At 49.2% G+C, this 16,790-nt stretch overlaps 1 protein-coding gene across 3 annotated transcripts in view; it reads left to right on the forward strand.

Moving 5' to 3' along the window:
- The window catches only part of GTF2I (general transcription factor IIi), a 282,609-nt gene that overhangs the window by 132,672 nt on the left and 133,147 nt on the right, over positions 1-16,790 (forward strand). For all 3 annotated transcript variants that reach the window (XM_063953729.1, XM_063953728.1, XM_063953727.1), the window contains one exon: positions 91-144. In XM_063953729.1, the coding sequence (XP_063809799.1) occupies positions 91-144 (54 nt within the window). The remainder of the gene's footprint in view (positions 1-90; positions 145-16,790) is intronic.

The raw sequence follows: 16,790 nt of genomic DNA on the forward strand, positions 1-16,790 counted from the left end.
CCTTTTAGTACAATATTTTCGCGAATATCACTAATTTAGCAACTCACAGTAATATATTATTAAATAATCCCTCTTTTTTTATGTTTCAAGGACATGCTTATGGCGAGGATTCCAATGTGGGAACAGAGATGGACGATAATGGAGGTTAGGAAATATAAAGAGTGATTCATAGAATTAACCAACCATTAATTCAGATATCTTTAGTGTTGATTTATGACCTGTGTTGATTGTAGATCTAGCTAAAGAAGCGTACATGACAAAACTTGTGACTTACCATTCAGAAGGCAATTATTGCATATTTTCAACATATTTGCAAACATAAATCTGCAGCTATTTAAATGGTATTTATGGTATGCTAAAATCATGAAAAAATGCAGAAGTTAATTTGTTTTATTGATTTTAGATTACAAGCAAAATATCAAAATATACTTAACAAAGCCACTTTTCAGTTTAGCACTCTGGCAATGATTCCCTCTTGTGTGATGTTGCCATAGCAAGTTAAGACACTGCATTCTTGTGTGTGACCTACTGGGTACATGGCAATGTTACCTACCCATTTTGTTTTTCTTAATTTCATAGAAAACAAATATTTTCTCTTTCTGACTTCCACTTCTTGTACAAAAGGCCATCGAAAAGATTAGCTGCCTCGCTTACTGTGGGATTGTAAATACACTGCTCAAAAAAATAAAGGGAACACTAAAATAACACATCCTAGATCTGAATGAATGAAATATTCTTATTAAATACTTTGTTCTTTACATAGTTGAAAGTGCTGACAACAAAATCACACAAAAATTATCAATGGAAATCAAATTTATTAACCCATGAAGGTCTGGATTTGAAGTCACACTCAATATTAAAGTGGAAAAACACACTACAGGCTGATCCAACTTTGATGTAATGTCCTTAAAACAAGTCAAAATGAGGCTCAGTAGTGTGTGTGGCCTCCACGTGCCTGTATGACCCCCATACAACGCCTGGGCATGCTCCTGATGAGGTGGCAGATGGTCTCCTGAGGGATCTCCTCCCAGACCTGGACTAAAGCATCCGCCAACTCCTGGACAGTCTGTGGTGCAACGTCGCTTTGGTGGATGGAGCGAGACATGATGTCCCAGATGTGCTCAATTGGAATCAGGTCTGGGGAACGGGCGGGCCAGTCCATAGCATCAATGGCTTCGTCTTGCTGGAACTGCTGACACACTCCAGCCACATGAGGTCTAGCATTGTTTTGCATTAGGAGGAACCCAGGGCCAACCGCACCAGCATATGGTCTCACAAGGGGTCTGAGGATCTCATCTCGGTACCTAATGGCAGTCAGGCTACCTCTGGAGAGCACATGGAGGGCTGTGCGGCCCCCCCAAAGAAATGCCACCCCACACCATTACTGACTCACTGCCAAACCGGTCATGCTGGAGGATGTTGCAGGCAGCAGAACGTTCTCCTTGGCGTCTCCAGACTCTGTCACGTCTGTCACATGTGCTCAGTGAGAACCTGCTTCCATCTGTGAAGAGCACAGGGCGCCAGTGGCGAATTTGCCAATCTTGGTGTTCTCTGGCAAATGCCAAACGTCCTGCACGGTGTTGGGCTGTAAGCACAACCCCCACCTGCGGACGTCGGGCCCTCATACCACCCTCATGGAGTCTGTTTCTGATCATTTGAGTAGACACATGCACATTTGTGGCTTGCTGGAGGTCATTTTGCAGGGCTCTGGCAGTGCTCCTGTTCCTCCTTGCACAAAGGCGGAGGTAGCGGTCCTGCTGCTGTGTTGTTGCCCTCCTACGGCATCCTCCACATCTCCTGATGTACTGGCCTGTCTCCTGGTAGCGCCTCCATGCTCTGGACACTACGCTAACAAACACAGCAAACCTTCTTGCCACAGCTCGCATTGATGTGCCATCCTGGATGAGCTGCACTACCTGAGCCACTTGTGTGGGTTCTAGACTCCGTCTCATGCTACCGCTAGAGTGAAAGCACCGCCAACTTTCAAAAGTGACCAAAACTTCAGCCAGAAAGCATAGGAGCTGAGAAGTGGTCTGTGGTCACCACCTGCAGAACAACTCCTTTATTGGGGGTGTCTTGCTAATTGCCTATAATTTCCACCTGTTGTCTATTCCATTTGCACAACAGCATGTGAAATTGATTGTCAATCAGTGTTGCTTCCTTAGTGGACAGTTTGATTTCACAGAAGTGTGATTGACTTGGAGTTACATTGTGTTGTTTAAGCGTTCCCTTTATTTTTTTGAGCAGTGGATAATGAATCCTACATATTGAATGGGTAATATCAGGGGCGGATTGGGATCAAAAACCAGCCCGGAAAATTTATGAAAGCAGCTCTAATAGGGGTGGGGTCTGTTGAGGGGGTGGAGTCTGTCAAGTGCGTGGGATTACTGCTCAGAAGGCCTGACTAAATGTAGGGATGGAAAGTGTGTGCCAAAGGCACGCAGCAAAATTTTAGGGGCATGGCTTCGTGGGGAAGGGGCGTGGCCACACAATAATGCTAATTCATATTACACAACACCACACAGTAGTGCCGCTTCTACACATTGCACCAGGTAGAACCTCCTATACACACTGTGCCAGGTAGAGCATGTTATACATATTGTGCCAGATAGAGCACATCTACACTTTGCGCCAGGTAGAGCACGGTATACACTTTGCGCCAGGCAGAGCACATTATATACATTGCACCAGATAAAGCACATTATACACTTTGCGCCAGGCAGAGCACATTATTTATACACATTGCACCAGGTAGAGCACATTATACACATTGCACCAGGTAAAGCACATTATACACATTGCACCAGGTAAAGCACATTATACATATTGTACCATGCAGAGCACGTTATACACATTGCTAATCTGCCGCTGCACAGGCAGATAAAATACCTATCAGACTGAGAGGCATTTTATCTGACGTTGCAGGGTGAGGGTTAGGCTCCGGGGAGGGTCAGGATTAGGCTGCGGGGGGAGGTTAGGGTTAGGCTGCAGGGGTGGGGGGGGGTGTTAAGGTTAGGCTGCCGGAGGAGCGGTTAATGTTAGGTCGCGGGAGGAGAGGGTTAGGCCGCGGGGGGGGGGGGGGGGGATAGGGTTAGGATGCGGGGGAGGGAGGTTAGGGTTAGACTGCAGGGAGAGCTTAGGGTTAGGCTGAGGGAGGGGAGGTTAGGGTTAGGCTGCGGGGGGGGGGGGGAGGGTTAGGCTACGGGAACGAGGGTTAGGCTGTGGGTGGGGACGGTTAGGGTAAGGGACTAGACTAAATTGCACACACAGTAGTAATAATGCCTTTTAGATGCAGTATATTGCACACACAGTAATAACATCTCATGCACATTTAGCAGCACTGCCACTGTGCCACACAGTAGTGCCCTGTCACTGTCTCCCCCTCGCGCCCGATCAACCCATATGCTGCAGCAGCAGCACTCACCTGCGGAGCCGTCAGTAATGTTGCTTGTTGCCCCTCATTCGCTGGCCGTCACCACCCCCTATGGAAGCCGCCGCCAGCGCGGCAATGTTAACTGAAGCTCTCGCTCTCAGTGAAGCACGGCTGCGCAAGCGCAGCAGCTCCGACGGCAGCCATTTTTTAAATGTTTTACTGAGCTTGTGCGTGTGCGCGGAAGCTTCAGTTAACGCTGCTGCGATCGCGGCTGGCGGCAGCGGCCTGCATAGGGGGTGACGGCCAGCCAATGAGGAGACGACCGAACCGGCCAAACGAAATCCGCTGCGGCGTACCTGCATACCAATCCGCCCCTGTATATGTGTGTGTGTGTGTGTGTGTGTGTATGTATATACATATATATATATATATATATATATATATATATATATTTATATACACATATTGGTGTGTGATGCAGTCCTTTATGCAGTCACAGTGTCCTGTCTGTGCACTGCAGTCAGTGTGCTGTGACAGGGCTGGGAGGCGGAACACGTCAATACTAGACGTGAATGCGGCTGGAGGGGTGGCGGAGCCACTGCTCGTAATACTGAGCAATGCATTATGGGGAGGAGGAGGGGCTGCAGAAGCTTAGACGGCAGCCATGTTAAAAGTGCTTCACTGAGCTTCTGCGCATGCGCAGAAGCTTTCAGTGACCGCTGCAGCGATCGCGGCTGGCAGCCTGCTTGGGGGTGGCGGGCAGTCAAGAGGGGACGCCGGACCGGCCAAACGGAATCCGATCTGGCGTCCCGGCATGCCAATCCGCTGCTGGGTAATATTATATTTCTCTTACGTCCTAGAGGATGCTGGGGACTCCGTAAGGACCATGGGGTATAGACGGGCTCCGCAGGAGATAGGGCACCTAAAAAGAACTTTGACTATGGGTGTGCCCTGGCTCCTCCCTCTATGCCCCTCCTCCAGACCTCAGTTAGATCTTGTGCCCAGAGGAGAATGGGTGCACTGCAGAGAGCTCTCCAGAGTTTTCTGTGGAAAAAGAATTTTGTTAGGTTTTTTATTTTCAGGGAGTCCTGTTGGCAACAGGCTCCCTGCATCGTGGGACCGAGGAGAGAGAAGCAGAGCTGGCTTGTCAAGTTGGGCACTGCTTCTAAGGCTACTGGACACCATTAGCTCCAGAGGGAGTCGGAACACAGGTCTCACCTGGGGTTCGTCCCGGAGCCGCGCCGCCGTCCTCCTCACAGATGCCGAAGATAGAAGCCGGATAGAGAAGGCAGAAGACATCTTAGGCGGCAGAAGACATCAGATCTTCATGAGGTAAGGCGCGCAGCGGTAAGCTGCGCGCCATTGCTTCCAGTCACACACACACAGAGCAGCACTGAAGGGTGCAGGGCTCAGGGGGGGGGGCGCCCTGGGCAGCAATAAACCTCACATTTTGGCACAAATACAGTTGGATTAGACTGCGGAGGCAGTAAATCTATGATCCCCCGCCATTTTATGGAAAAATCACTGGGACCGAAGCCCGCCGTCGGGTGGGCGGGGCTTGATCCTCAGCACTAACCAGCGCCATTTTCTCCACAGAAGCTGCATGAGGAAAACGCTGGCTCCCTGGTCTCTCCCCTGCTGAACTCACAGGCTGGAAAAAAGAGGAGGGGGGCACATTAGCGACGCAGTGAGTGGGAATTGGCATATTATATATAAAAAAGCGCTATCTGGACATATTTTTTCCAGTGTTTTTAAGCGCTGGTGTGTGCTGGCATACTCTTTCTCTGTCTCTCCTTAGGACGTGGTTGGGGTTTTGTCCCCTTATAGGTTAATCCCTGTGTGTGGGGTGTCGGTACGTGTGTGTCGACATGTCTGAGGCGGAAGGCTTCTCCAAGGAGGAGGTGGAGCAAATGAGTGGTGTGTCCCCGTCGGTTGTGCCGACTCCAGATTTGATGACATGTGGCATATGTTGAATGCAAGTGTGGCATCTTTACATAAAAGGCTTGATAAGGCTGATTTAGGGGGGACATCAGGGGGTCAATCCTCAGATTGGACCGACTCACAGGGCCTGTCGGGGTCTCAAAAGCGTCCCTTAACACAAGACACTACTACCGACACGGATTCTGATTCCAGTGTCGACTATGACGAAGTAAAATTGCACCCTGGGGTGACTAAAACCATTCAGTGTATGATTGTGGCAATAAGGGATGTGTTGCATATTGTGGATGAACCCTCTGTCCCCGACACAAGGGTACACATGTTTAAGGAAAAAAAACAGATTATTAACTTTCCCACATCTCATGAATTAAATGAATTCTTATGAAAAGCTTGGGAGACTCCGGATAAGAGACCGCAGATCCCCAAAAGAATTTATATGGCATACCCTTTCCCTAAGTAGGACAAGGAGATTTGGGAATCACCCCCCACTGTGGACAAAGCCCTGACGCGCTTGTCCAAGAAAGTGGCGCTACCGTCTCCTGACACAGCGGCCCTTAAGGACCCTGCAGATCGCAGGCAATAAACTACCTTAAAGTGTATTTATTCTCAAAAGGGTGCTGTGCTAAGACCGACAATTGCGTCGGCATGGGTGTGTAGCGCAATTGCAGCTTGGACAGATGAGCTGACAGATCAATTTGATAATATGGATAAGGATACTATATTCCTAACTCTAGCCCATATTAAAGACGCAGTCTTATTTATGAGGGATGCTCAAAGGGACATTGGATTGCTAGCTTCTAGGGCCAATGCCATGTCTGTCTCAGCGAGAAGATCCTTATGGACTCGCCAATGGACGGGTGATGCGGATTCCAAGAAACATATGGAAGTACTACCCTACAAGGGTGATGTATTGTTTGGGGATGGGCTGACAGACCTGGTTTCCACAGCCACAGCAGGTAAATCAAATTTTTTACCATATATTCCCCAACAGCAAAGGAAAGTAACACTCTATCAGATGCAGTCCTTTCGGTCGCACAAGTCCAAAAGAGGTCGGGGATCCTCTTTCCTCGCCAGAGGTAAGGGCAGAGGCAAGAGAGCACCTGCTTCGGCAGGTGCCCAGGAACCAAAGTCCTCCCCGGCTGCTCCAAAACCCACAGCATGACGCGGGGGCTCCCCTGAGGGAGTCCGCAGCGGTGGGGGCACGTCTTCAACTTTTCAGTCAGGCCTGGGTCAGTTCGGACCTGAATCCCTGGGTGTTGGAAATAGTTTCCCAGGGTTACAAATTGGAATTCGAGGAGGTGCCCCCGCGCCGATTTTTCAAATCGGCCCTACCAGCTTCCACATCGGAAAGGGATGTAGTGTTAGCTGCAATTCAAACGCTGTGTATACAGCAAGTGATAATCAAGGTCCCCCTGCACCAGCAGGGAAGAGGTTACTATTCAACCCTATTTGTGGTCCCGAAACCGGACGGTTCGGTCAGACCTATTTTGAATCTGAAATCCCTAAACCTGTATATAAGAAGATTCAAATTCAAAATGGAATCTCTCAGAGCGATAATAGCCAACATGGAGGAGGGGGAGTTTATGGTCTCTCTGGACATAAAGGATGCGTACCTTCATGTCCCCATATATGCCCCCCATCAGGAATACCTGAGATTCGCTGTACAGGATTGTCATTACCAATTTCAGACGTTGCCGTTTGGACTCTCCACGGCCCCGAGGATTTTCACCAAGATAATGGCGGAAATGATGGTGGTCCTGCGCAAGCATGGAGTCACAATTATCCCGTACTTGGACGATCTCCTGATAAAAGCGAGATCAAGGGAGAAATTGCTGAACAGTGTGGCGCTCTCGTTGAGAGTGCTCCAGCAACACGGTTGGATTCTAAATCTACCGAAGTCACAGTTGATTCCGACAACTCGACTACCGTTCCTAGGTATGATACTGGATACGGAACAAATGAAGGTCTTCCTCCCAATAGAGAAAGCCCAAGACATACAGAACATGGTCAGAGACCTGCTAAAACCGAAAAGGGTGTCAGTTCACCAATGCACTCGAGTTCTGGGGAAAATGGTGGCGGCCTACGAGGCCATTCCCTTCGGCAGGTTCCATGCAAGGACTTTTCAATGGGACTTTCTGGACAAGTGGTCCCGGTCCCATCTGCACTTACATCGGAAAATAACTCTGTCCCCAGGGACCAGAGTGTCCCTCCTGTGGTGGTTGCAAAGTGCTCACCTCCTGGAGGGTCGCAGGTTCGGAATTCAGGACTGGATCCTGGTTACCACGGACGCGAGCCTCCGAGGATGGGGAGCGGTCACACAGGGAAAACATTTTCAGGGTCTTTGGTCAGACCAGGAGTCCTGTCTACACATCAATGTGTTGGAACTCAGGGCCATTTACAACGGCCTTCGACAAGCGGAGAGTTTTCTTCGAAACCTACCGGTTCTGATTCAATCAGACAATGTCACAGCAGTGGCTCATGTGAACCGCCAAGGCGGGACAAAAAGCAGAGTCGCGATGGCGGAAGCCACAAGGATTCTTCGCTGGGCGGAAAATCATGTAAGCGTTCTGTCAGCTGTCTTCATTCCGGGAGTGGACAACTGGGAAGCAGACTTCCTCAGCAGACACGATCTCCATCCAGGAGAGTGGGGACTTCATCAAGAAGTCTTTGCAGACGTAACACGTCTTTGGGGAACTCCTCAAATAGACATGATGGGGTCACGCCTCAACAAAAAACTTCAGAGGTACTGCGCCAGGTCTCGGGACCCTCAGGCAATAGCAGTGGACGCTCTGGTAACACCGTGGATGTTCAAATCGGTCTACGTGTTTCCTCCTCTTCCTCTCATCACAAAAGTGTTGAGAATCATAAGACGAAGAAGAGTACGAACGATACTCGTTGTCCCAGACTGGCCTCGAAGGGCCTGGTACTCGGATCTACAAGAGATGCTCACAGGAGATCCCTGGCCTCTTCCTCTGAGGGAAGACCTGTTGCAGCAGGGGCCCTGTGTATTTCAAGACTTACCGCGGTTACGTTTGACGGCATGGCGGTTGAACGCCGAATCCTAGCGAAAAAGGGGATTCCGGAAGAGGTCATCCCTACGTTAAGAAAGGCTAGGAAGGAGGTGACGATAAAACATTATCACCGTATCTGGCGAAAGTATGTGTCTTGGTGTGAGACCAAGAATGCACCTACGGAAGGTTTTCATCTGGGTCGTCTTCTCCACTTCCTACAGACAGGAGTGGATATGGGCCTGAAATTAGGCTCGGTTAAGGTACAGATTTCGTCCCTCTCGATTTTCTTTCAGAAGGAATTGGCTTCTCTTCCAGAAGTCCAGACGTTTGTAAAGGGAGTGCTGCACATCCAGCCCCCTTTTGTGCCTCCAGTGGCACCATGGGACCTGAACGTGGTGTTGCAGTTCCTAAAATCACACTGGTTTGAACCGCTTAACAAGGTTGAGTTGAAATTTCTTACCTGGAAGGTGGTCATGTTGTTGGCCTTAGCATCAGCAAGGCGAGTGTCAGAATTGGCGGCTTTGTCACACAAGAGCCCCTACTTGATTTTTCATGTGGATCGAGCTGAATTGAGGACACGTCCGCAATTTTTGCCTAAAGTGGTTTCTTCGTTCCATATGAATCAACCTATTGTGGTGCCTGTGGCTACAAGTGACCTGGAGGATTCCAGATCCCGGGACGTAGTCAGGGCCTTAAAAATGTATGTAGCCAGGACGGCTAGAATTAGGAAAACAGAGGCTCTGTTTATCCTGTATGCGGCCAATAAGATTGGCGCTCCTGCTTCGAAGCAGACTATTGCTCGCTGGATCTGTAATACGATTCAGCAGGCTCACTCTACGGCTGGATTGCCGGTACCAAATTCGGTTAAGGCCCATTCCACTAGGAAGGTGGGCTCTTCTTGGGCGGCTTCCCGAGGCGTCTCGGCTTTACAACTTTGCCGAGCGGCGACTTGGTCGGGGTCAAACACTTTTGCTAAATTCTACAAGTTTGATACCCTGGCTGATGAGGACCTAGCGTTTGCTCAGTCGGTGCTGCAGAGTCATACGCACTCTCCCGCCCGATTGGATGCTTTGGTATAAACCCCATGGTCCTTACGGAGTCCCCAGCATCCTCTAGGACGTAAGAGAAAATAAGATTTTAAACCTACCAGTAAATCTATTTCTCCTAGTCCGTAGAGGATGCTGGGCGCCCGTCCCAGTGCGGAAACTCTGCAAGACTTGTATATAGTTGTTGCTTACATAAGGGTTATGTTACAGTTGACATCGGTCTTGGACCGTTACTGTAGTTTGTTCATACTGTTAACTGGTTATGTATGTTCCAGGTAACATGGTCTGATTGGTGTGGGCTGGTATGAATCTTGCCCTTGGATTGCTAAATCCTGCCTTGTATTGTCCATCTCCTCTGGGCACAGTTCTCTAACTGAGGTCTGGAGGAGGGGCATAGAGGGAGGAGCCAGTGCACACCCATAGTCAAAGTTCTTTTTAGGTGCCCTATCTCCTGCGGAGCCCGTCTATACCCCATGGTCCTTACGGAGTCCCCAGCATCCTCTACGGACTAGGAGAAATAGATTTACCGGTAGGTTTAAAATCTTATTATTTTATTCATTAGTATTAAGCGCCTAAGTATTTCAGTTATTAATATAATTTGTGTACTGCCTCCTACTGAAGATACCTTTCAGCAAGCTGCTCCTGAAACCAGCTAGGACACATAAAAGTCACTGTTGAAGGCTGGTAACCGCGTATTAGTATTTAGTAGCCCTAGAATTGCCAATGTAAGGTTTGGTGAAATCCTGCAAAGATAATGTCACATCTTAATGATAAGTCACTCCGTGATTCTTAGCATTTACTTTATGACATTATTCATGACTAAATTGCAACAAAATGCATTGGGTTTTCTCCTAATTCAGACAGCAACCTATGATTATCAGCCTGCAACGTTTTTTCGTTTTTGCCATGTAATGTGCATTTAATGAAAATAGTGTACAGAAATCCTCCTTGTGAATTCCAGATAGTGTGTACTGTTAAAGTGATCAGCTCTTTGGGGGTAATTCAGACCTGATCGCTGCTGCGTGTTTTCGCACAGCGAGCGATCAAAGCTGAACTGCGCATCCGTATGCACCGCAATGCGCCGGCGCGTCGGATGACTGCACCGGCAGTGTCGGTCGACTGCATCGGGCATTGGTGCCTAACGATGGGATGGGGCGAAAATTTCTAACGCAAGGCGTTCGCAAGGTGATTGACAGGAAGAGGCCGTTTGTGGGTGCCATCTGACCATTTTACAGGAGTGTCCAGAAAAGCGCAGGTGGGATCAGCCGTTTTCAGGGAGGGTGTCTGACATCCGCTCTGGCCCGATCAGCTTGAAACAATCGCAGCGGCTGAGTAAGTCCTTGGCTGAGCAGAGACTGCACAAACTGATGTTTGTGCAGCTCTGCAACAAAAGCGATCGCACACCTGCACAGACCTCCCCCTGTAGGCGGCGACTATCTGATCGCAGGGCAGCAAAAAACGCATCCCAGCGATCAGGTCTGAATTACCCCCTTTGTGCATGGGGGTCATTCCGAGTTGTTCGCTCGTTATTTTTTTCTCGCAACGGAGCGATTAGTCGCTAATGCGCATGCGCAATGTCCGCAGTGCGACTGCGCCAAGTAAATTTGCTATGTAGTTAGGCATTTTACTCACGGCATTACGAGGTTTTTTCTTCGTTCTGGTGATCGTAATGTGATTGACAGGAAGTGGGTGTTTCTGGGCGGAAACAGGCCGTTTTATGGGTGTGTGCGAAAAAACGCTACCGTTTCTGGGAAAAACGCGGGAGTGGCTGGAGAAACGGATGAGTGTCTGGCCGAACGCTGGGTGTGTTTGTGACGTCAAACTAGGAACGAAACTGACTGAACTGATCGCAGATGCCGAGTTAGTGTGGAGCTACTCAGAAACTGCTAAGAAGTGTCTATTCGCAATTTTGCTAATCTTTCGTTCGCAATTTTGATAAGCTAAGATTCACTCCCAGTAGGCGGCGGCTTAGCGTGTGCAAAGCTGCTAAAAGCAGCTTGCGAGCGAACAACTCGGAATGAGGGCCATGATTCTGCAAGTATGGGTATTATGGGGTATGCTAGTTTGGCATGGGAAGTAAATTGAGCCCAAGCAACTCGGTATTTGTAGAAGAGATCACTTTATATAGAGCACATAGATCGCCAACACCCAAATAGATTAGGCTAGAAACAACATTAATTTAGTCTATTTCTCCATCGCCAATCTGGGGAACAATGCTAACTGTTTTATGAATAACACCTTATACATTTGATAAACCAGACTGTAACCTTTTTTACTTTCTGTTCTCGGATTTCAGCTAAGTAGTAAGGATTTATCATGGATTCATATTATTGAGAGAGTCAACAGGACACTAATCAGTATTTTAAAGGTACTAATCAATATAAAAAATATGGGGTAGATGTATGATACCGGCATATTGTGCCGGTATCACTCTTGCCACTTTTCCGCACTCTTCCCACTTTACAGAGGGGAAGCGGAAAGCACTAGCGCCAAGATATATGAACATTTCGGCTGCTGGAGAGGGCAAGTGAAAACTCCCCACTCCGGCGATGCCTGCAAGCGCCCACAGTGCATCTACCTAGTGCTGATGTGCTGTGTGTTTCCCCCCACCCCCTTCCCCCAGCCGGCTCACTGGGTATGTGCAAGATTTCACCTGCAGCCCGGAGCCGACACCCGCCACAACCAGGGAAAGCGATGTCCCTGCTCGGGAGATAGTGCTTCGGCACCTGCAGCTGTTGAAATCAATAGTTGCAGGTGTCTGACCATTCTTACATTGACCCCTCTTCATACAGGCGCTTCTTACATCTACCCCATGCTCAATGACAGTCATGAAAGACTGTAGAGTATTTCTGCAATAGTGCAAATAAGTACAATATATATATTTAAATTATTATCTATTGCCCAGTATAGAGCAACAATGAATGAAACCACAATAATAAGGGTTAAAGACAAAATATAATTCCAAATGTTGGGAAAGGCAAACTACAGTTGAAATCTATGCACAATGCAAGTTCAAATAATAGCAGTATGTGGGCCTGAATCCAGGAAGCACAGGTAGAGACCACAGTGGTAGAAATTAGACTTTTAAATTTGATCCCACATTGTTTTTCCAGTAGTTTACGCTTTACCACCAATGGAACTGGTTAACAGGGAGCAGCCACCCCATAGGTGGCTTTCTAAGTGACGCAACCTTCCAAGAGTCGCAGCTGTTTATGACAATAAGTGCATGTAGGGGAACTGAAGTTCACCTCTGAGCAGTTCTAGCTAACGGTCAATCTGCAGAGCAGGCTGTTGTATGATCATCAGCTCCTATGCTACTTCTTGAACAGAGGTACCTGATCCGTCCCCTCTGAGCTACTTGTTGTCACTTGCTTTGCTGTGCATATTCCGTTGCGCTTTACAATTAGAACAATAGTAATAGAACAAAACTGGGTAAAAACAGACAGACGTAGAGGTAGGAAGGCCCTGCTCGCAAGCTTACAATCTATAGGGAAATAGGCATTGATACACAAGGATAGATGCTACTATTTGCATAACGGTCCACCAGATTGCTATGTTCTTAATGGGTTGTATGATATGATCACCCAGCAATGTTGGCCAAGGGTCAGGAGGGTGTGAGAGTAAAGAAAATAGGATTTTAATTACCTGAAACGGTAAATCCTTTTCTCGTAGTCCGTAGAGGATGCTGGGGTCCATATTAGTACCATGGGGTATAGACGGGTCCACCAGGAGCCATTGGCACTTTAAGAGTTTAATAGTGTGGGCTGGCTCCTCCCTCTATGCCCCTCCTACCAGACTCAGTCTAGAAAACTGTGCCCGTGGAGACAGCATACTTCGAGAGAAGGAAATACACAGATAGTGGTGAGATTCATACCAGCTCACGCAACAGACAAACCCGGCTAACAAGCTGGAAAAATACAGCAACAGCTGAAACAGTACTGAAACAGTAAACAGTGCAGAACTTACCTAGGAACCAGGTAGAACTGAACTATAAAACCAAAGCAGGAAAACGAAGCGCTGGGCGGGCGCCCAGTATCCTCTACGGACTACGAGAAAAGGATTTACCGTTTCAGGTAATTAAAATCCTATTTTCTCTTACGTCCTAGAGGATGCTGGGGTCCATATTAGTACCATGGGGATGTACCAAAGCTCCCAGAACGAGAGGGAGAGCGCGGAGCTCCTGCAAGACCGCTTGACCAAACTTGAGGTCATCAGAGGCCAAAGTGTCGAACTTGTAAAACCTGGCAAACGTGTTCGAACCAGACCAAGTCGCAGCACGGCAAAGCTGCAGTGCCGAGACAACCCGGGCAGCCGCCCAGGAAGAACCCACTTTACGAGTAGAGTGGGCCTTAACCGATTTCGGACACGGCAATCCTGCCGTAGAATAGGCGTGCTGGATAGTGAACCTGATCCAGCGTGAAATCGACTGCTTCGAAGCAGGACACCCAATTTTCTTGGGATCATAAAGGACAAACAGAGAGTCAGTTTTCCTATGACGAGCTGTCCTCTGCACATAGATCTTCAAAGCCCTCACAACATCCAAGGCCCTTGAAGCAATTGAGGAGTCAGTAGCCACTGGCACCACAATAGGCTGGTTTAAATGAAAAGCCGATACAACCTTAGGCAGGAACTGCGGATGAGTCCTAAGTTCCGCCCCCTGTCTTCATGAAAGATCAGATAAGGGCTTTTACAAGATAATGCCCCCAATTCCGACACGCATCGAGCAGAAGCCCAAGCCAACAAAGTGACCGCCTTCCACGCGAGAAACTTGATGTCAGCCTCCAGTAGAGGCTCAAACCAAGCTGATTGTAGGAACTGCAACACCACATCTAGATCCCAGGGTGCCATTAGTGCCATAAAAGGAGGTTGGATGTGTAGAACCCCTTTCAAAAAGGTCTGAACCTCAGGAAGGACAGCCAATTGCTTTTGAAAGAAGATGGACAAGGCAGAGATTTGGACCTTGATGGAGCCCAATCTCAGGCACATATCCACTCCTGCTTGCAGGAAAAGGAGAAATTGTCAGAGTTGAAAATCCACCGCAGGAAATTTTCTGGATTCACACCAGGAAACATATTTTTTCCAGATACGGTGGTAATGTTTAGACGTTACCCCCTTCCTAGCCTGAATCAGGGTAGGAATAACCTCGCTCGGGATACTTTTCCGAGCGAAGATCTGGCATTCAACCACCAAGCCGTCAAATGTAGCCGTGGTAAGTCTTGATAGGTGAACGGCCCATGCAGCAGCAGATCCTCCTGAAGAGGTAAGGGCCTCAGATATTCCAGAAGAAGATCCAGCAGATCCGCATACCAAGCCCTTCACGGCCAGTCCGGAGCAATGAGGATTACCAGAACCCCCCTGTTCTTCTTACCAGCTGAAGAACCCTTGGGATCAGAGGAAGTGGAGGGAACACATACACTGACTGGAACACCCACAGTGTTGCCAGTGCGGCCACTGCCTGAGGGTCTCTCGAACTGGAACAGTACCTCCCCAGCTTCTTGTTGAGGCGGGAGGCCATCATGTCTATGTGAGGAACCCCCCACCAAGCGGTTACTTCCTCGAACACCTCCGGATGGAGGCCCCACTCCCCTGGATGGAGATCGTGTCTGCTGAGGAAGTCTGCTTCCCAGTTGTCTACTCCCGGAATGAAGATAGCTGACATCGCTACAGCATGCCTTTCTGCCCAGAGAAGGATTTGTGACACCTCTGACATTGCAGCCCTGCTCTTCGTTCTGCCTTGTCGGTTTATGTAGGCCACAGTGGTCACGTTGTCCGACTGTACCTGAACAGCCCGATCTTGTAGCAGATGTGCTGCTTGCAGGAGGGCGTTGTACACGGCCCTTAGCTCCAGGATGTTTATCGGGAGAAGGGATTCTTGAAACTACCACTTTCCTTGAAAGGTTTACCCCAGAGCGACTGCTCCCCAACCTCTTAGACTTGCATCTGTGGTTAAGAGGATCCAGTTCTGAATTCCGAACCTTCGGCCTTCCAGAAGGTGTGGAAGTTGTAGCCACCAGAGGAGTGAAATCCTGGCTTTCGGAGACAGGCGTACCCTCTTGTGCATGTGTAGGTGAGAGCCCGACCACTGGTCCAAGAGGTCCAGTTGAAATGGACGAGCAGGAAACCTGCCGTACCGCAGAGCCTCGTAGGCGGCAACCATCTTCCCCAGAAGGTGGATGCATTGATGAACCGACACCCGGGTAGGCCGTAAGACCTCCCGGACCATGGTTTGAATCACCAATGCCTTCTCCACCGGGAGAAACACCCTCTGCACCTCCGTGTCGAGGATCATTCCCTGGAAAGACAGCCTCCATGTCGGCTCCAGATGAGACTTTGGAAGGTTCAGGACACAACCGTGCTTCCTGAGCAGCTGTGTCATGAGCGCGATGGATTGCAGTAACCTCTCCCTGGACGATGCCTTAATCAGGAGATCTTCCAGATAAGGAATTATGTTCACCCCCTGCTTGCGGAGAAGAACCATCATCTCCTCCATCACCTTGGTGAAAATCCTTGGTGCTGTGGAGAGGCCATACGGCAGCGCCTGGAACTGATAATGGTCGCCCAACAGCGCAAACCTGAGGTATGCCTGATGCGGGGACCAAATGGGGATGTGGAGGTAAGCATCCTTGATGTCCAGAGACACCAGGAACTCCCCTCCGTTAGCCCTGAGATGACAGCTCTCAGAGATTCCATCTTGAATTTGAACTCCCTGAGATAAAGGTTCAAAGACTTTAAGTTCAGAATAGGCCGTACCGAACCATCTGGTTTCGGTACCACGAAAAGGTTTGAATAATAACCCTTGTTCCACTGCTGAGGCGGAACCGGAACGACGACTTCCGACACCACCAATTTTCTGATGACCTCCAGAAGAATCGCTTTGTCCGCCAGCAGAGCTGGTAAGCCTGACTTGAAGAAACGGTGAGGCGGGGGATCTTGAAACTCCAGTCTGTACCCCCTGGACACTATATCCAGGACCCAGGGGTCCAGACCAGACGACACCCAGACGTGGCTGAACTGTCGGAGTCTCGCCCCCGCCTGACCGTCCTCTAGGCCCAGCCGTCCACCGTCATGTGGAGGGCTTAGTGGCATCAGAAGTGGGCTTCTGGGCCTGGGAACCTGCGGGAGCAGGTTTCTTTCCTTTTGCACGACCAGCTCTGAAGAAGGTGTTTGAAGGCTTGTTTTTTCTTTGCCTCGTGGGCCGAAAGGGCTTTGACACAGCTGGTGTAAAAGGCTTCTTTGTAGCCGGTGCAGCTGAGGGGAGAAAAGTAGACTTAACCCGCGGTAGCCGTGGCAATCCACGCATCCAGCGCCTCCCCAAAGAGAGCCTGACCCGTTCTTCCTGGATTCCGCATCCGCAGACCATTGGTGCATCCAGAGACCCCTGCGAGCCGAGACGGACATAGAGGAGATCCCCGCAGCCATGGA

The sequence above is a fragment of the Pseudophryne corroboree genome, chromosome 2 (genome assembly GCF_028390025.1).
Source record: "Pseudophryne corroboree isolate aPseCor3 chromosome 2, aPseCor3.hap2, whole genome shotgun sequence".
NCBI classification, from domain to species: domain Eukaryota; kingdom Metazoa; phylum Chordata; class Amphibia; order Anura; family Myobatrachidae; genus Pseudophryne; species Pseudophryne corroboree.